Source organism: Narcine bancroftii, chromosome 4 (genome assembly GCF_036971445.1).
Source record: "Narcine bancroftii isolate sNarBan1 chromosome 4, sNarBan1.hap1, whole genome shotgun sequence".
Lineage (NCBI taxonomy): Eukaryota > Metazoa > Chordata > Chondrichthyes > Torpediniformes > Narcinidae > Narcine > Narcine bancroftii.
In genome coordinates, this window is record NC_091472.1 from 203,825,283 (window position 1) to 203,845,763 (window position 20,481).

The 20,481-nt window shown below is 44.0% G+C and overlaps 2 protein-coding genes across 4 annotated transcripts in view; one reads left to right on the forward strand and one right to left on the reverse strand.

Annotated features, from left to right (window-relative positions):
- Window positions 1-7,764, reverse strand: part of hira (histone cell cycle regulator a) — a 191,380-nt gene extending 183,616 nt beyond the window's left edge. Inside the window, exon 1 of one of the 2 annotated variants that reach the window (XM_069933676.1) lies at window positions 7,482-7,764. In XM_069933676.1, the coding sequence (XP_069789777.1) occupies window positions 7,482-7,512 (31 nt within the window). In that variant the 5' untranslated portion in view covers window positions 7,513-7,764. Of the gene's footprint in view, window positions 1-6,868; window positions 7,022-7,481 lie in introns of those variants that run through there. The other variant, XM_069933675.1, reaches the window with a different exon arrangement.
- Window positions 6,949-20,465, forward strand: mrpl40 (mitochondrial ribosomal protein L40). Of its 2 annotated transcripts, none has more exons than XM_069933689.1 (4): window positions 6,949-7,119; window positions 12,145-12,228; window positions 15,765-15,920; window positions 18,946-20,465. In XM_069933689.1, exons 2-4 carry the CDS (start codon window positions 12,224-12,226, stop codon window positions 19,253-19,255), a joined length of 471 nt encoding a protein of 156 aa, XP_069789790.1. In that variant the 5' UTR covers window positions 6,949-7,119; window positions 12,145-12,223; the 3' UTR covers window positions 19,256-20,465. The 2 variants fall into 2 exon arrangements, with proteins under 2 accessions (XP_069789790.1, XP_069789789.1); XM_069933688.1 differs by lacking the exon at window positions 6,949-7,119 and adding an exon at window positions 8,074-8,177.
- Window positions 20,466-20,481: the final 16 nt, after the last annotated feature.

The window sequence follows — 20,481 nt, forward strand, 5'->3', positions numbered from 1 at the left end:
AGGTGGAGAAGCTGCTACCAGCGGCGCCCAGACAACCTACTACAAGTGTGCAGTCGTTGCCTCGCTTTGGCAGTTGGGACCAGTCCAGGCGTTGATAAGTATAATTGGGAAGGGTTTGCATATTGTAGTTTGAATTCAGCTTTAGATTTAGTAATAAAGACTTGTATAAACTGAAGTGCTCTCGGTGCGTGTGTGTTTTCTTTCGGCAGCTCAAATTCTGTAACCAATCTAAAACAAACAAAGTGAGAGGTAGAAGTTTACCCAGGACACATATACACATTGGTGATAGAATCTATACTATCACAGAACGGAACTGCCAGATCAGGCACACGGCAGAGGATGATATAACCCACACAAGAAAAAAAAACCTACTGTCTTGTGAATATCAGTCTGTCAACCATCTACTCCTAATACTACTGGAAGGAACAATTGCCTTCCAATAGGAACAAAGTTCCAGATTTACCCTGTAGATTGTCTGGCACTGCCTCAGATCAAATCAAGGCAGATCCGGTAAAACAGATAACTGAAAGAAATTGCTCACTATAAAATGGTCTTGCACTGCCTTCACTCTAATGGTTTCACATAATTGCTTATTTTACCCTGAACAGGATAGGGGAGGAAAATTAATTTGATGGAGAGAACACAGGAGCAGTCAGTTAAACCTAAAAATGGAATGGCTATTTGGTAAAGTCAGAGCGTAGTCATATTAACCCAGAAAGCAGCACAATGGAGACAGGATAAATGATCTCACAACCCTTGGATCAGATTAAAACTTTGTAGAGCTGAAAATAAAGCTAACCAAAAGCTAACGGGAATTACAATCCATCCTTCAAGATGGCAAGAGTTCAGTAAATAAGTAATAAAAAGACAAAACCGAACTTCATGCAACCAACAGATGATCCCGTAAGGTCCCCACTATCATAGAAGTCCTCAGACAATCTGATGTGCTCTATTATTAAGAAATAATAGGAAACACTGAATTCAAAAGTATTCCCCTTTGATAAGTCTCTTTTGTTCTGTACATGGCCAAGGCCTATTTCATTATCCAAGGAGTTGGGAAAAGAACTGAAAACTGTGCGATGATCTACTTGAAGACCACTGATAAAAGAGCTGAAGATGTTTTGGTCTAAGATATCGCTGTTTTGAATTCATGCTTCAATACCTGTGGCTGAGATGACTGATCTCCACCGATCAGCACTTCTACTTCCTCAGGAGTTTGCGGAGGTTTGGTACGACACTAGAAATCTTGGCAAATTTCTATCATGTTGTGGAAAGTGCACTGACCGGTTGCATCATGGTTAGGTATGGGGACACCAATATCCCTGAGCGTAAAGCCCTCTAAAAAAAGGTAGTGGATGCAGCCCAGGACATCACAGGCAAACCCCACCCCCAATCCCCACCACTATCGAGAACATCTACAGGTAACGCTGCTGACAGAGAGCAGCAGCAATCATCAAGGATCCACACCACCCAGCATATGCTTGCTCCTGTCGCCAGGAAAGAGGTATCGGTGCCACAAGTCTCGCACCATCAGGTTCAGGAACAGCTACTACCCCTCCACCATCAGACTCAATAACAAACTCAATCAGAGACTCATTTAAGGACTCTTACTTGTGCACTTTATTGATTTTTTTTATTCCGCCTGTACTGCATGGTTGTTTACATTTGTTATCTGTCCCAAGAATAAAAAAGATGACAGCCTACAAATACACCAGATCAGGTGGGGGTTCACAATACTTTGTTTTAGTGGGGGGAGGGGAAATGCCTGCGAATGCCACCCTTGGCGCCGACCCTGTTGCCAGCTTTAACCTCCCAACAGAGTACAACATTTTATTTTCCAAAGAAAGTTCGACCGTCATTAATTTTATCTAGGCTCTATCCTCTGATTTCCAAAAGAACCATTGCAAAAGTGGCCAGTTAGAAACCCTTCAAGCTGATAAATTCAAATAAAATGAGAAGTGTGAAAGTTGTAGGGCGAGGGGGAATATTAATAAAATCTCGCTTGCACACATTCTAATGACAATGTTCATCATTCCTCAATCAGACTGAGACCTAAAGAAGGGATTAATTTTGAGGGCATTTTTTCATGGTTGTTTTTTTTAAAAAACGGAGGGAACAACTATGTCAGTGGCAGGCCTAGGGCGCCAATTTACCTCGATATGCCATTGGAGAAGATTCTGAAGGATAAGATCTATAAGCATTTGGAGAAGTACAGTCTACTCAAGGATAGTCAGCGAGGCTTTGTGAAGAGAAGATCGTGCCTCACGAGACTAATTGAGTTTTTTGAGGAGGTAACAAGAGAAATTAATGAGGGCAGGGCAGTAGGTATGGTCCTCATGGATTTTAGCAAGGCATTTGACAAGGTCCCCCATGAGAGACTCATTTGAAAAGTCATGAGGCAGGGGATCCATGGAGCTTTGGCTGTGTGGATAAAAAATTTGCTTGAAGGTAGAAAAAAAAGAGTAGCAGTGGAAGGAATGTATCCTGCCTGGAGGTCAGTGACTAGTGGAGTGCCAAGGGGATCTGTTCTGGGACACCTGCTCTTTGTGAGTTTGATAAATGTCCCGGATGAAGAGGTGGAAGGATGGGTCAGTAAGTTTGCGGATGACATGAAGGTAGGAGGAGTTGTGGATGGAGCTGAAGGTTGTCAAAAGTCACAAAAGGATATAGACAAGATGCAGAGTGGATGAAGAAGTGGCAGATGGAGTTCCATCCGGATAAGCGTGAGGCAATGCATTTTGGAAGGACAAATCAAAGTCTATATACAGGGTTAATAGTCAGTTACTTTAGAGTGTGGATGAACAGAGGGACCTTGTGGTCCAAATCCATACATCCCTCCAGGTCGCCGCGCAGGTTGATATGATAGTTGAGAAGGCCAATGGGATGCTGGGTTTTATTAATAGGGGGATTGAGTTCAATAGCAGAGAGACCACACTTTGGGTACCGTGTTCAGTTCTGGTCACCTCATTAAAGGAAGAATGTGGAAGCTGTGGAGAGGGTGCAGAGATTTAATAGGACATTGCTTGCATTGGAAAACCAGTCTTATAAGGCAAGGCTATCAAAACTGGGTCTTTTCTCTTTGGACCATAGAAGGATGAGAGGAGACTTGATAAAGGACTACAAGATTATGAAAGACATAGATAGGGTAGACAGCCAGCACCTGTTTCCCAAGGCAGGAATAACAAACACCAGAGGACATGTGTACAAAGTGAAGGGAGGGAAGTTTAGGGGAGACATCAGGAATAAGTTTTTTTTTTAAATGTAGAGAGTTGTGGATGCCTGGAATGCCTTGTCAGGGATAGTAGTTGAGGCTGAAACATTAGGGGCATTTAAGAGACTCTGAGACAGGCACATGGATGGAAGAAAAATAGATGGTTACAGGGTAGGGAGGGTTTAGTGTTTTTTTAAGGAATATATGGGTCGCCACAACATCAAGGGCCGAAGTAGTGTCCGATGTTCTAGGTTTCAATCAGCGGGAGGAAACCAAAGCCCCCGGGGGATAAACCACACAGACATGGGGAGAATGTACAAACCCCTTTCAGACGGCGCGAGATTTGAACCCCGGTCCCGATCGCTGGTGCTGCAAAGGTGTTGCGCTAACCGCTACACTAACCATGCCACCCATTTCTTTGACTTTATTTTATTGATCCAAAGGGCAATCACCTTCACCTCTGGAATTCTGCAGTTTTGTCAAGAAAGGTAACTGTGGTAGTGGTTGTTTGCCCCTCAAGCCCAACTGCTCAAGTCCACCCACAGAAGTTCATTTGAAACAGCGGTAAATTGGAGACACACAACCTGCATGATTAGTGTAGTGGTTAGCACAGCACTAATACAGCAACCTGGGTTTGAATCTGGCGCTATCTGTAAAGAGTTTGTACGTTCAGCCCATGTCTGCATGGGTTTTCTCTGGGGACTCCCATTTCCTCCCACCTACTGGGGCTTGTAGGTTAATAGGGTGTAATTGGGCTGCACGGGCCGGTGGGACGAAACGACCTGTTACCATGCCAAATGTCTAAAACAAAATTAATTTTTTTTTTTAATTAAAAACTCAAATTCACACCCCAAGTGTTGGATTTCTTCCAACCATTAGTCTTAGTATACAGGCTTGACACTAAAAGCTGTCAAGAAATATTGGCACCAGACAAGTACCAAACAATGACACTGCCACTTGACAATCAACTGCACTAATAAAAGTAAAACATAAAAACACAACGATGGAGAATCTCAGCAGGTCAAACAGCGTCCTTTATGTAGTACAGGTACAAATACACATCTGAGGGCTTGAGCCCTTCATCAAAGTATGAAAAAATATCAGCAGGCATCCGAATAAAAGAGTAGGGGGGAGGGGTGGTCGCAAAGGTAGGAGGTGATTGGTGGACAAGGGAGGGAGAGGACAGCAGCGATCGAGGGGAGGAGGGATGGCTGGGTGAAGAGAGGGGGAAGGGAGAAAGGAGAACTGAAAATGGGAAGTGGGGGGGAAGAGGAGAGCAGGTTAGTAGAAACAGCAGGCTCGACATTAATGCTATCTGGTGAGAGAGTACCCAGACAGAAAATCAGGTGTTGTTCCACCAATTTGCAGGCAGTTTTGGTGGGATAGTACAAGTGTGGGAATGTGACACAGAATTGAAATGGTTGGCCACTGGGAGGGCTCTGTCACTGGTGCAGATAGAGTGAAAGTGCTCAATGCACTATCTCTGTTACAGTCCATGCATTAGATTTCTTTGTGTTACCCCCAAATCCTAACTAAATTAGCCAAATAAACAGAAGTAAATCACGAAAATCTGTAGACACCATGGTTGAAGTAAAAACACAAAATGCTGGAGAAGCTCAGCAGGTCAAACTGTGTCCTTTATGTAGCAACGGTAAAAATACAGAACCGACATTTGAAGCTTGAGCAAAGTATGGAAGAGTAACGGAAGGCATCTAAACGAAAGGGTGGGAGGGGGAAGGGGGACAAAGGCAGGAGGTGATAGGTGGAGAAGAGAGAGAGGGGACACCAGCGATCAAGGGGAAGAGGGATGGCTGGGTGAGTGGACGGGGAAGGGAGGGAGGCAAACTGGAAAGGGGGGGTGGGGGGTGAGGAGAGTAGGTTAACAGAAACCAGACAAGTTGATACTAGTGCAATCTGGCTGGAGGATGCCCAGTCAGAAAATCAGGTGCTGTTCCTCCAATCTGCAGGTGGTCTGGGCGGGACAGTACATGGGGCCACGGACAGGCATGTGAGCATGGGGGTGTGACTCAAAATCGAAATGGTTGCACTACTGGGAGGTTTGTTACTGTAGCGGAGGAGCTCAGCAATGTAGCACCTCTTCAATGTAGAGAAGGCTACAAATGGAGCATCGGATACAGTAAATCAGTACTCTGGATATACGAGCGAAGTGTTGCTTCACGTGAAAGGCCTGTTTGGGGCCACAGACTGTGGTGAGGAAGGAGGTGTGGGCACGAGTGTTGCACCTCCTGCAGCCACAGGGGAAGGTGCGGGGGGTGGGGGGAGAATAGGTGAAGGAATCTCACAAGGGAATCTCCGAGAGAGTGGACCCTCTGGAAGGCAGAGAGGGGAGGAGGAGGGAAAATGTGTCTGGTGGTGGGCTCCTGTAGCGAGTGCCAGAGGCTGGGAATTCTGCACAAAGTAATTTGCACTTCCTATCTTGTCAAAGCATCCAGAAATCACTACTCAGGAGAAATTGTAGAATAATTGCCATTTGCCTGGATGATTGAGATTTAAACATCATTCAGAAAGTCCATTCCATCGACTGTCACACTCACTGAATTCCATCGCAAAGATTAATTTCCCTTCGCCAAAAATACCAAGTACCATTTACCAGATGCGTCAAAGACACTAAAATGCTTTTGATAGCACCTGTCATGTTTGTGATCTCTACCATCGAGGAAGCAGCAGATGCAAGGGAATGCGCTTGCAATTTCCCAAGTCACACATCATTCTAACAGGAGAATCCATCGCTCCTTCTTTGCTTCTAAATTACAACCTAACAGAACTGAACAAGTCTTCTCCAACCACTCCAGAAAGTCCAGGATGGCACCTTCTCAATGGTAATTAGCCAATGAAACCCACATAGCCAGTGACATTCTCATCTAATATGAGCACGTGGAAAAAAAACAACCCTCACAATTGAATGAATGGTCCAGCCTGAAGACAGATTGTATGACCTGAAGCCACAACTTTGAATGTATCATCAAGATGCTTTATAAAAACCGCTGATATGAACCCAGAGAAGACTTTGTCAAAAAGGTAGCTGTTAAACTGAGGAGGGAATATTCGTCAAAAGCTACACTTTCTTTAAACTTTACAAGCTGTTAAGTTGAACATGAACAGAGTAACTCTGGCAGACTACTGAAATCTTGCAAGACGCACAAGAAAGTAAAAACACATCACACCGTCCCAAATCCACATCCTAATCTTTGAATTTCTTCGCATCGCACGTCTTAAATTTGTTTTCTTCCTCCGGGTGCTTGTGCGCTGCCGTTTGTAAACTTTCCCCTGATTTCTTGCTCCATTCACACCCTCCCCGTGGGGCCCCCATTCCTTGGGATCCTGCTGTGCACCCCCCACCCCACCCCTGGACTTCGATGCTTCCGACCCTGATAAGATGCCAGGAAAGCTCTGCACATCCCAATCAATCCTCGTGTTCCCTGCTGGTTCGGGGAGGGGGGGCTCTATCGCCGCCTCCCTCAGCACTCTGCCGCCCCAGGCTCCTCTCATCTCTTGTGCCCTGACAGGGGGATTCATTCGGAAGGTCCTGGACCTCCGAGGCCATCCCGGCTTCCCTCCCTCCACTGACCATTCCCAGCCCGACCTCGTCCGCCCTCCGGTCACTGCACCGCGCTCCCTTGCTCGCCCACCGCTCACCATTGTGATGGACCCAAGCAGGTTTGAGCAGCTTCATGCTGGGCCGCGGCGCCTGAGACTCCAGCACCCTCCCCGCCTCGTTCTCCCGGTCTTAGTGTCACTGTCCCCGGGCGACCCGGCCTCTCGCTCCGTTCTGCCGGAAGGGAGCAACACGCTCAGCGGCCCCCAGAAATTTCGGTACCGCAGGCGCCGACGCTCGGGTGAAATCAGAGGCGGCATATCCGTTCCGAGCACCAAAGTCCACCCAAAAAGTTAGATGTGGTGTACAATTTTCAAAAATATCCGTAACTTTTAAATAACTATTGACGGACAGCTTAATATACGCTAATATATGCTAATTTAGAAGCCTGGGACCATCAAAAGCATTGAACAGCTTAAATGTCCAACATATTATTGTGTTGCAGCCAGTTCAGAATATGTCTGTACATTTTTATGGTACAGTATTGACAAAATAAAGACCTGACCTCGGCGAATTAACAGCTAGATTGACTGCAATACATTTTTAAATAGTATAAAGATTAAAAGTGACTGTGCAAATGAGAGAAAACTACATGAAGTCGTCGCAAGAGTTTAAATAACATGAAAACAAAGGATAAACTTGTTCGTAAAATACCTTGGTGAAGGGCGCAAGCCCGAAAAGTCATTCGTGTATTTTTTTTTAACCTTAGCTGTATAAAGGACACGGGTGGACCTGCTGAGTTTCTCCAGCATCGTGTTTTCACTGGTTTAGATAAAATTGCTCGTTGCTGTGATCGAGTTTAACTGTTGCAGATCTACCCGTTCTAACACTCCGTCATGATTGTGCGTTCCAAATCCATCTTTCACGTCGTTTAGCGAGTTTTGTGCTATCACGATTCCAAGATAGAAAATCACAAAAATCTGTGGACACTGTGGTTGAAGTAAAAACACAAAATGCTGGAGACGCTCAGCAGGTCCAACAGTCCTTGATGTTGCAAAGGGAAAGATGCCTCAAGCCCGAAACGTTGGTTATGCATTTTTACCTTTGACCAGCTGAGTTTCTCCAGCATTTTCTCCTCATTTCCAAGATATTGTTTTATTTCAAGACTGTGTTCTGCCACCACGTTAAAAAAAAATGCTTTTGGCTTGTCATTCAATTGCAAACAAACCAGTGCTATCAATTTGGGGAGGTGCTTGGCTGAGGCCGGAACTCCCGTCGTGAAATTTGCACCCAAGTCGGAGGTTATTACGCGGGGACTCGGGTCGAGGGGGAGCGCTGGAGAACGGACCGTGAGCATTTCAAGGAGCCGAATAACATGGCGTGGATAGTGCGGCCGTTGTTCGGCCTCATGTGAGTATTCAACGAGGGGAGGGGAGAGGCGAGGTGGCGGGGTTCTCCGGGGAGAGGCGGCCGGCCGGCCTGAGACCCCCGAGAGAGTGGCGGCCCCCCGGGGAAGAGGCTGTCGGGTTTTCTTTTCTATTATAAACCACCGCAAAGCGCATCAGGATCCAGCTCCCCAGCAGATAAAAAGGCACTTTCAGGTGGCCAAAATCCCCGATTGTAAAGCCGCGTATTATGCCAATATGCGGCTTTCAGGAGGCCACTTGAAAGAGCAGGGAGGCGCCTGTGAGGCGAACTTTGTAACCCTCCTCCGGGAGCGATAATCGCCGGAGCACTGAGGTCCCCCTGGCACATGAATACAGCCGCGTGAAAGCGGCTGCTAAGGGGATGACAGTCAGCTGGCAAGCGCCTGTCAGCTCCCCTCCCAGCTGGCCCTGCCCCTCGGCGCAGGACTTCAGGGCAGGGGCAGCCGGCGTGGGCTGTCAGCACGGGGATGTCCCGCGCAGGACGTCCCCGCACTGATGCCGCTGCCCAGCTCTTCCAGCGGTCCGGCATGGGTCCCAACGCCTGCTCTCCCGGCAGCCCGACCTGGGCCCCCGCGCTGTGGGGCGTCCGGCGCGGCCTGTCAGTGTGGGGATGTCTCTGCGCTGGCGGCCTGCGCCGAATGCCCCGTGATATGGGGGCTCGTGTTGGGCTGTTGGGCACCAGTGTCAGTGTGGGGACGTCCCAGCGCTGATAGCCAGCCATGAACGGCAATTCAAAGGGCCACGTTTGCTTCTGCAGGCGCATTCTTAGTGGAGAATATACTTCAAGAAGCCTAAATAAACCAATTTCCTTTCTTCGAAAGCATCCTCCAGAACCTCAGTACTCCCAAAAGACATTGCCCCAATCAAGCGCTTGTGCAGCAGGATATGTGGTAGCTGACTTATTGTTTATTGTAATACCAGCCCTTATGCATTTGATACTCAGGACTAGTGAATAAACATTTGTGTGTGTTTGGATTTTCTTCTATATCCAAATAACTGGGCACTTACCTGCTAAGTATATTCAAGATAGAAATGGTTTGATTTTTATTGCTGTCAGGAAATCCAGGCATCAGCACAGAAAAGTGGTACGAAAGTAAAATATTAGCAATGATTTTAATGGCTGAGAAGGAATGATGGGTTTAAATGGCCGATACTTTTTACTGTGTACTTCAATTTTATCAACTTGACAGTATGAGTTTCTGAACAATCTATTGCTCGAAATAGGGCTCTCCTGACAGTATTCCAATTGGTGTCAGTCTTGGAGGTTATTGGGCATCAAGCATTTTCTAAAAACTCCGATCAGATACCTGATTTTCCTGGGGCACCTGATGCAAACATTGTTGATGTATTTTTTTTAGTTTACAACATTCTTGAAAAGGTTTAATATCCATTATTTATGATAACTTGGTGGGTTTGAGACATACCCCACTTGTTAAAATTTAAAATGCCTGGAAACAGGATTTAAATCTTTCATTATTGGGATTTAATTCTTTTGTGCCCAACATAGTTTCAAACAATTTAAAGTTGTACATGGGGCCCATATGTCTAAATTCAAATTATCTCGTATCGTGATAGATGTAAGAGAGAAGGTTCTTTCATTCACATGTTCTGGACGTGTTCTTGTCTTGAAAAATACTGGAGGGGTATGTTTCAAACTTTATCATTAATCCTTAATGTAAATCTGGAGCCTAATCCTTTGGTTGCTCTTTTTGGAACAACTGGAGAGAATGATTTTCTTTTAACTCCAATCAAATGTCATACTCTGTCTTTTGCTTCTCTTTTGGCTAGACGTGCGATGGAAGGATGTTGCCCTGCTCACTCATGTTCAGTGGCTGAGGGATATTATGTCCTGTTTAAATTTAGAAAAGATCCATTACTCAATTAATAACTCAAATATAAGGTTTCAAATGCTATGGGAACCATTCCTAAATTATTTGCATAACCTCTAGGCATAATGTTAATCCTGAATTTCAGTACTTTGCCATTTTATTTCAGGAATTTTTTTTGGTTTGCGTATGGGGTTTAGAGTCACACCTATATGTGATTTTAAAATTTTCTTTTTGATGTACCTTTGTATTATGGATATGCTATATGTGCTTTTATATTTTATTGAGTTATGTAATTTGTCATTATTGAGCATTCCATAAATTTTTGTACATGTTATCAATGTAAAATCAATAAAAACTATTAAAAAGGAGGTTTTGGGCTTGGGAGGTAATATGAAGTCAAATATCATGGTTTTCCCTCTATCACCACCAACTTGGCGCTCACCCGCTTATCCTCTGTTACCTGCACAGTTGCCATGGCCCCCTTCGCTCCTACAGACACCAAGGACTGGAATCCACTTGTCTTCACCTACCACCAGCCTCCACATCCATCACATCATCCTCCTCCATTTCCGTCAACTACTACATGATCCTACCACCAGACACATCTTCCCTTCCACAAGGACTGCTCCCTCCAGGATTCCCTTGTCCCTTCCTCCCTTCCCACCAATTGCCCACTTGGCACCTATCCCTGTGACCACAGGAGATGATCCACCTCCCTCACCACCATTCGGGGCCCCATACAATCCTCCAAGTGAAGCAACCCTTGATGAAGGGCTCAAGCCTGAATCGTTGATCATGTACTATAATCTTGTAGTACACTGTTTGACCTGCTGAATTTCTCCAGCTTTGTGTTTTTTACATCACTTGTGAATCTGTAGGGGTCATCTACTGCGTCCAGTGCTCCTGCTGTGGTCTCCTCTACATCAGTGAAACTGGTCGCAAACAGGAAGATCGCTTGGTTGAGCACCTCGGCTCGTCCGCCGCAATAGCGGGGATCTCCCAGTGGCCGGCCATTTCAATTCCCCGCCCCATTCCCATGTTGACACACTTATCCATGGTCTCATACACTGCCAGACTGAGACCACCCAGAAATTGGAGGAACAGCACATATTCAGTCTAACCACCTTCCATCCAGATGGGTTTAACATCAACTTCTCCAGTTTACGTTAGCCCCTCCCCCATCTTTGTAAATGTCTAATCTCTCTCTTTCCTGCTGTCTCCTTTCCCCACTGCTGCTTTCACAGAGCCAAAAACATCTTTGTCCCCAATCAATTCTCACCTTTTCCTCTCTCCTGTCATCCTTTCTATATACAATTTACACCTTTTGTCTGTGCTCCTTCCCTGCTCATACTTTCCTTCTCTCCAGGCTTTTAATTCCGACGCCTGCCTGCTTTTTACTTGTACCTTGAAGAACGTCAGTTACCTTTACCTCCTATGGACGCTGCAAGACCTGCTGAGTTCCTTCACCATTTCTGTGATTTTGCAACAATAACGATGTCAGCAGACTTTCCTGACCAGTATGATTTGTGATCTTGGATCTGGGTCGACAAAGGTTTTGTCACAAGATGTTGTCGTCCTTTAATGGGATTTGAATGAGGTTGTTATATAATTACCATATATTTTGGCATATAAGTCAACCTTCTCCCCCCCCCCCCCCCATCACCATCTTTGCTTCAGACAATGATAGCGAGTGAGTTTGAAGGGTTCTAATTGTGTTGTTCCTTTCAATAAAAATCTCAATGAAGATCTGTCACAGTTGGCGTATTTTTTTGGTTTTTCATAGGTCGACTTGTATGCCAGATCAGATTTTGAGCTGAATTTAAGGACTGAAAAGTATACCTGGCGTATGTCGACTCCCATTTTTTTTGGGGTTTCATGACTCTACTTATACACCAAAATATATGGTAATCTGAGCAAAGTGATTGTCCAGACAAAAAACAAATCTCATAGCATACTGCCGAACATGGAATCAATATTGCAAACACAGAACAGCCTGTTTTGACTGTCAGAATTTGTTATTTCAGTGGCTGTTGAGGAAAAAAGTTAACTTTGTTTAATCGAAATATAAGATGAATGTGAGACTTAACTGAAAGTTTGAATGTTCTTTCTCTTCTCCTGTAGTCCTCGTGCAGCACAGAATACTTCAGTTCGAGACAGCCACTGGCATACGTCCCTGCTGGCACTCAGAGAATCCTTGCCCATGAGGTATGTGTACGGAACAGGCTTGACTACTTCTGATGCAGCTGTCTGGATTTGTACGTTCTGAGAGGTTGGCTTGTTTGCTGTGGGTGATTTCATGTTTGCAACATCATTAAAAATAAACTCATCAAGCATCTTGGATGAAGTCCATATAGCCCAGGGTTCATTTGGTTATATGCAAATGCTATAGCATCACATGATTATATAGAGTTATTAGGAAATTAAATACTTTCCCATAGAGGTAAAAAAATATATAATTGATATTACTGGAAATTTGAAACAAATGAACTGGACTTTAGAAAGGATAGGTGAAGACCTGATGCACCTTCCTTCATTGATGGGATGGTGGTGGAGAGGGTTGGTACCTGGGAGTCGACACATCAGAGGACCTTTCCAACCGTGAAGAAGGCACACCGACTTTCTTCGTCTGAGGAGATTTAGCATAATGTTGAATATTCACACAGAAAATAAATGGCAGCACTGCCACTGGTGCAGACCCACGGAGTGTGGGGAGTGGAGACACTTCGCTCCTGTGGGGCGCAGTCTGACTGCAGTCAGCTCTGTACATGCTTTGGATGGCCCATTAAAGAAGCTGATGGCAGTTTTATTTAAAATTCCCCCAACCGCGGGGTCTAGATTCAAGATGGCAGTGCCTATGATCGGCAACAGCCATGAAGAGTTCCAGACATCAGGGAAGTGAAGGACTGACTGACACAGAGCACCAGAAAACGGGGAGACCAATCCCCATCTGAGAAGAAGAAACAGAGGAGACGACCCACAGGACAGTGACCACGGCTCAGACCAGTGAGGGGCTCTGAGTTGAAGGAAACACACAGGCTGCTGGTGACTTGAGGCGAGGAACTTGTGAAGGCTGTGGGCTGCTGGAGACGGCCGTCAGGGGACTCAAGCCAGGCTGTGGACTGCTGGAGACTGGCTCAAAACTGGCTGAAGGGATACCAGGTTTCGGAACTGAGAAGCTAGAGGGTGCTGAAGGGTTCTTAATCCTATCAGAGGTTCAGATCAGGAGCTCAGGTTTCTGATGGTTTGGACTAGACTGTTGCTGCGGGAGTGCTGGAGGTGAATCCACAGACTCAGTGATTCTGGGGTTTGTTTTTTGCTTCTCTTTCTCTGACTAAGAGGCACTTCAGGCAATTTCTGCTGATGGTGAATCTGTCTGCCTAACAGCAGACAAAAGCAATCTATGTAATATGACTCTGTTTTTATTACATGACAATAAATTGAATCTAGTTTTACAGACCTAGAGGACCCCAAAACCCAGCAGCAATAGAGATTTACCAAGACAAATGGTTACTTAAACAAAAGTCGTTTTTTAATTTCCTTTAAACATAAAAACAGTATCAAACTTTAACTTATTATTGTTAACGTAACCCCCTTCTAATTCTAAGCACACGTGTATGTAATGTGTATAAGTTCAGAAAAGTTCTTTGTTTCACAGTTCAATCTCACTTCTTACTCCTCCAAGTTCACCGGTATCAGGAAATTCTTGTACTGTGCAAAGAATTTAACATCTATGAATTTTAACCAAGCTCTGGTACTTAAATGGTTACCCCTCAGGAAGGTTCTTGTTGGTTTCAGAGAGATATTCGTTGTTCATTGGACACACACAATCTGATTTACTTCCATCAGTCACTTCAGTGTCTTGCTGAAGAAACTTATCCCATCAGGGTTTTCCAAATGATAACCTCATCTTCTGCAGGTCACCACAGAGATCCTCGTTTCCCTTATTTCAGGTGAAACACTCTAGCCACCCATTTCCTCTTGTCAGGACCACAAGGGTTTTCAACAGGCTGAACTCAGAATGTACAACCCGTCTTCAAAATGGTGTTTCAACAAGCTGCCAGCTTGCCATGACTGCAGAAACCAGTTCTCTCTCACTCTCTGCTCTTTGAGAATGCAATTTGGTCTCTCTCTCCTTGCAAAACCACATGACCTTCTTGGAGCAGCAAACTGGAACCAGACAGATTACTGCACCAGATCCAAACCTCTGAGCCCGTTCATCTGTTGCTTTCAAAATAATAAGCCATTTGCACCTGCTTTTGAAGTTTCTTGAGCTTTGGCTCTTCTCTTTGCACCTCCTTGTGAAAACCTTCAGCAAAGCAGTTTGCATTGTCTTTACAAAGGCACTGGAGTGTCTGGTTTGAGCAGGGCTCTTGCATTTTAAATTAGATATGTTTTGTTAAGTGTTTGTGTCCTACACTAAATCCCCACAATCTATCTCCTCCAAAATACAAATAAAATATAATATAACCGTCACATTACTCTGATCAAACTTCGACAGGTGTGCTGTGGAAAGCAAACTGACTAGTTGCATCACATCCGAATTTAAAAATTTGTGTAAGCAGGAACTCAAAGCTATAGAGAGTGGTAAACTTAACCAAGACCATCACAGCTACTGAACTTGTATCCACTGAAAATGTCTATGCAATACCCTCCGTCAAGGAAAAAGCCAGCATCATAAAGGGTATCATCTCTTCTTGCTGCTTCCTTCAGGCAGATGGTACAGAAGCTTAAAGTTCAGCCCCTTATGTTTTTTTTCCCCATATAACTATATAATAATTACAGCACAGAAACAGGCCATCTCGGCTCTTCTAGTCTGCACCGAACCAAGTCCTCTATTCTAGTCCCACCTACCTGCCCCTTGCCCATAACCCTCCATTCCCCACCCATCCATATTCCTATCCAGTTTTTCCTTAAATGACTTAATGGACCCTGCCGCCACTACTTCTCCTGGAAGCTCATTCCACACAGCCACCACTCTCTGAGTGAAGAAGATCCCCCTCATGCTACTGTTAAACCTTTGCCTCTTAACTCATGACCTCATGTTTCAATCTCTCTTACCCTCAAGGGAAAAAGCCGATCCACATCAACTTTATTGATCTCCCTCGTAATCTTAAATACCTCTATTAAATCTCCCCTCAACCTTCTACGCTCCAAGGAATAAAGACCTGATCTGCGCAATCTTTCTTTGTAATCTAGATTCTAAAACCCAGGTAACATCTTCTCTGCACCCTCTCTACCTCCCGACTCCTGTATTCTATGCTTTGATTTATAAGGCCAGCAGACCAAAAGCCTTCTTCACCACCCTATCCACATGAGATTCAACTGTTTTTCCTAGATCTTTCTGCTCCACTGCATTCCTCAATGCCCTCCCATTTACTATGCATGTCTTGTTTTGATTACTCCATCTGCCGTTTTTCAGCCCACTCTTCTAGGCACTCCAAATCCTTTTGCAGTCTTTGAAAGCCTTCTTCATTATCCACAATTCCAGCTATTTTAGTATCATCCACAAAATTAGGCTCTTAAATCTCTCTGGCTTAAAATCGAAGTCAGTGATTTCCCAACTTTGACTACTAAGTCAGGGAGTAAACCAAAAGAACTGCACTTGGCTGCTGTATTTGACGGTCAGTAACAGCAGCTAGGAGCTGGTCTCCTCACATTACGATGGAAAGAAAGCTGCGGAATAAAGATGGAAACAAAAGGAATGCACTCATTCAACATGTGTGGGCAAATTTCTTTTGCAGAGCTGAGCCTAAAAAAAAGAAAAAAGTGGATCCCAGACGAGAGCAGGCAATGAGAGATCGTCTGAAAAAGAAATTGAAGAAATTGGAACGTGTTCCTCCAGAGCTGATTCCAATCGAAGATTTCATCACTCCCATAAAGTTGCTTGATGAGTCCAGGTTTGTGTGGTCTTTGCTTTCAATGTGAAACAAATGCTTTCACTATTTGTTTTCTTTCCACTATTTTTCAGTCTGAATTTTCTTTCTCTATTGACAAATTGACTTTGTGCTATTACCATGACATTTCAAATTGGAAAAGGTCTTCAGGTCCAAGTTGGACGAGAAAGTTATGGGTTAGGGATAAAGGTAAGGGGGGGGGGGGGGGGGGAAGTTGCAGTGAAATATGAGAGGTAAGGGTAGGTGGTTGAAGAGAGCAAAGTCAATCCGAGGATGAGAAAACTAATGTATTCATCAAGCTGTTGATCCCACATCTATCAAGGTTGTAACATGCGAGATTGTGCACCTGATGCACCATATTCAGGTTAACTGATCATTCTTTGAGCATCTGTACATGAACCAGGAGCAGGTTGCTTAACCCTTGAAGCCAAGATCAACATTTAAAATGGCTTATCTGAATGTAACCTCAGTTCTACGTTAATCATTCCATCTATCACTTATCAACTATTTACCTATGCCTTAAAATCAAAGGCTCTGCATTGAGTGTCCTTTAAGGAGGAGAGCTTGTAACCCTTCAATAGAAAATTACACTTCCTCTGTCTCAAGTGGGAGATCCCTTTTAAACATTTAGCCTGAGATCTTCCCCAGGTTCAGTCTGACAAATTGTCTCAGGATCTGGTATTTTGGTCAGGTTTCCTCTTGCTGCTTCAAGCACCAGCAGGTGAAGTCTAGCCCTCCAGTATTTACTCATTAGACAACCATTCCACTTATTAATCCAGTAGACTCTGGACTGCTTTTCTGTCATTGACATTCTTTCTTAAATAAGGAGATGCAGAACTCCACACGTCTCGTTAATATAACCATATAACAATTTACATTACGGAAACAGGCCATATTGGCCCTTCCAATCCACACTGATTTAAGTGAAACTTCACTGTTTCCACCTACCTGTTCCCTGCCCATAACCCTCCAACCCCCTCACATCCATGTACTCATCCAACCTCCTCTTAAATGACAAAATTGACCCTGCTGCAACCACCTCTTCTGGAAGGTCATTCCACTCAGCCACCACTCTCTGAGTGAAGAAGCTTCCTCTCATGTTACTTCTAAAATTTTTGCCCCCTAACCCTTAACTTATGACCCCTCATTCCAATCTCACCTACCATCAAGGGGAAGAGCCTATTCATATCTACTCTATCTATCCCCCTCATAATTTTATATACCTCTATCAAATCCCCCCTCAACCTTCTACACTCCAGTGAATAAAGTCCCAGTCTACTCAATCTTTCTCCGTATTCTAGATACTGCAATCTAGGCAGCATTCTTGTAAATCTCTGCACCCTTTCTACCTTATTAATATCCTTATAATGTGAAGACCAGAACTGCACACAGTATTCCAAACTTGGCCTCACCAAGGTCTTGAACAGTCTCAATGTCACCTCCTAGGTCCTGTATTCTATGCTTTGAATTGAAGGCCAGCATACCAAAAGCCTTCTTCACCACCCTATCTAATGAAAATCCACCTTCAAAGAACACTGAACCATTATTCCAAGATCTCTCTGACATGTCCTGTTTTGATTATTCTTCCCGAATTGAAGCACCTCACACTTATCTACATTAAATTCCGACACCTTTCAGCCCACTCATGTTTCAATCCTTCTGCAGTCCATGAAAACCCCCCTCACTATCCACAACTCTCCCTATTTTTGATTCATCTGCATATTTACTCACCCAATTTACACCATCATCCAAATCGTTAATGTAAATGACAAACAACAAAGGACCCAACACCAATCCCTGAGGCACACCACTCGTCACTGACCTCCACCATGACTCTCTGTTGCCTATCTTCTAGCCACCATTGAACCCATCTGACTATCTCAACATTAATCTCCAAGGCCTGAACCTTCCTCACTAACCTTCCATGCGGAATCTTATCAAAAGCTTTCTGATATCCAGATAGACCATTATCTACTGCTCTACCTTTATCAACCTTTCTAGTTACTTCCTCAAAAAATTCAACAAGATTTGTCAAACATGACCTTCCCCTCACAAACCCATGTTGGGTGTCCCTGATCAATTCCTGCCCCTCTATTATCCCTAAGAATACTTTCCATTAGTTTACCCACCACCGATGTTAAGATGATTGCTGGGCATACACCTGGAGCCCTTTTTAAACAGTGGAACCATATTTGCAACACACCTTCCTCCAGTGACTTTTGAAAAATCACTGTCAGAGCCTCTGCTATTTCCTCCCTGACTTCCCTCAAGGTCCTGGGGAAAATCCCATCGGGACCCGGAGACTTATCCACCTTTATATACTTAAGAAGTTCCAACACCAACACCCCTCCCCCCCCCCTTTCCTAATCCCTATCTTTTCCATAATTACCTCTTTGGCCTCACGTATTCTACACAATTCTATATCCCTTTCCCTAGTGAATACCGACGAGATGAATTCATTCAATACCTCCCCCAACTCATTTGGCTCCTCACACAGATCCTCAGATTGTTTTTTTTCTTCATTTAATACATTGAAACAAGACTAAATTTCTGCCAAGACTAATACTTATATTTAAAGAAACATGTTCTTGCAAACTCACTTAATTAATATGACAAACAATTAACTAGTCATTCGTTTGTCATTAGTTGTCAAATCTTGTTCACTGAAGGAATTGTGTGAAGCACCCTCGCCCACACTTCACAAATATGGCAAAGATGTTAAGCTGGTCAAACTGTTGCCCAGGTTGAGTCTTGATCACTGGTGCTCTCTTTGTGGAGTCTGCAAATTCTCTGTAACCAGGATGCTCCAGTGTTCTTCCACATCCCAAAGATAATTGGCCACTGTAAATTGCTCCAAGTACGTAGTTGAATAATAGAATGCGAGGGAGTTGGGGCAATAAAAGGGTGAGAGTAGGGGGGCTCTCTGAACTCGTCTCCAGTGTAAACACTGGAGGCACAATTTCAGGCCAGACTGCAAAGTGAACCTTACATACTAAGAGCTTGCAAATAACATGTGTGTGGTGTCTAGAGTTCGAGACCCAGCCAAACTGACAGAGGAAGAGATTGAGCAGCGAGCACTTCTGATGAAGGAATGGTCACGATATAAGAAGAGGGAGCATCAAAAGGAAGAGGAAATGATTCAATCCATGCTGAAGGCGCAGGAGGAGGCCCTGCAGGAACTGCAGCTTGAATCAGAGGACTTGTACCAGGCTGCCATTAAACGGGACCAAGAACTGTTTCCACTTGAGTTACAAGGGTGTAGTTATACACCTCCTATAGCTAACTACGAAGCACCTGAAGGAAAATACAGAGATATCACAAAGGTTTATACACAGTGACGTGCATGAGAACCTTTCTTTCCCATTGTCAGTTCAAGATGATTTTTCCAAATTTTATCGTAAAATGTATGTTCTATGATTAAATCTAAATTATACTTCTGATTTATAAATATTCAGAAAAAGTTGCACCTCTCAAATGCCTGTCAGTTCTTTTCAAAAAGGATCATTTTAAAATGTATGGAAATTAACTATGGTATGTTAATTGGCATCCAGTGAGAATATGATTTCAAAAACTGCCCAATTTGAAAATATAAAAGCAGAAAATATTAGAAACGTTCAGGTAGTATCAGCAGAAGCAGTTCATGTTATAGGGTGAAGATGTTGCAGAACAGGGAAACAAGTTGATTTTTTTTTTGTTACATTTAAAGTGAGGGTGGGATGTCAAAGTGTGAAACTACTGCAGTGGTAGTGGAAAAAGTAAGAATTCACAAATGCTGTGAGATAGGGTGATAGTGCAAAGTTATGGCTATGCCAATGAAGAGAAAATAAATAAGATTGTATTCCAGATGGAGAACGTGCAGCAGAAATGACCATTTATTATACTGATAGACAAAATGATTTATGAAGTTCCTGGATTTGGTATCATCTGGAAGACTACAAGATCCCCAGGCAGAAGATGAGGTGAGGCATTGGGCACTCTTCCAACTGCAGGAGACCACATACAAAATGAGCCAAAGTGGGGAAACAGAATTAAAATGGCAGGCAAAAGGGGTCTCTGAATTGCCCATTGCCGACACCAATACTCCACACAGTGGTCACCGCATCTACTTTCGGTTTCTCCAACAGAGAGGAGACCTTGTTGTGAACACTAAATGCAGAGCATTAAATTGAAAGAAAGGCAAGTGAATTGCTGCTTCATTTGGTCGAGCTGTTTTGGACCCTGCACTCACTGGTGTATTTAGAATTCAAATCTCTTCATGGCTTTCATTCATATTCTATATTAAGTTAGTTTTGGTGCCTTATCATTCAGACAATGTGCAAAAAGTGGGGTAGTACAGTTGGCGTAGTGGTTACTGCACCAGCGATCAGGACTTGGGTTCGAATCCTGTGCTGTCTGTAAGGAGTTTGTACGTTCTCATGTCTGCATGGGTTTTCCCCGGGGTTGTAGGTTAATTGGGTGTAAATTGAGTGGCATGGACTGATGGGCCAAATTTGTAACTGTGCTGTATACCTAAATCTTTTTTTTTTACATAAAAATACATTCCAAGAACTTGGTCATCAGACAA

What these genes read in the sequence shown, in the direction of transcription:
- mrpl40 (XM_069933688.1), top strand. Translation starts at nt 8,143, where the DNA reads ATGGCGTGGATAGTGCGGCCGTTGTTCGGCCTCAT. An exon ending in AGAGAATCCTTGCCCATGAG is followed by an intron (nt 12,229 to 15,764) that starts GTATGTGTACGG and finishes TTTCTTTTGCAG; the next exon opens with AGCTGAGCCTAAAAAAAAGA. An exon ending in AAGTTGCTTGATGAGTCCAG is followed by an intron (nt 15,921 to 18,945) that starts GTTTGTGTGGTC and finishes TGTGGTGTCTAG; the next exon opens with AGTTCGAGACCCAGCCAAAC.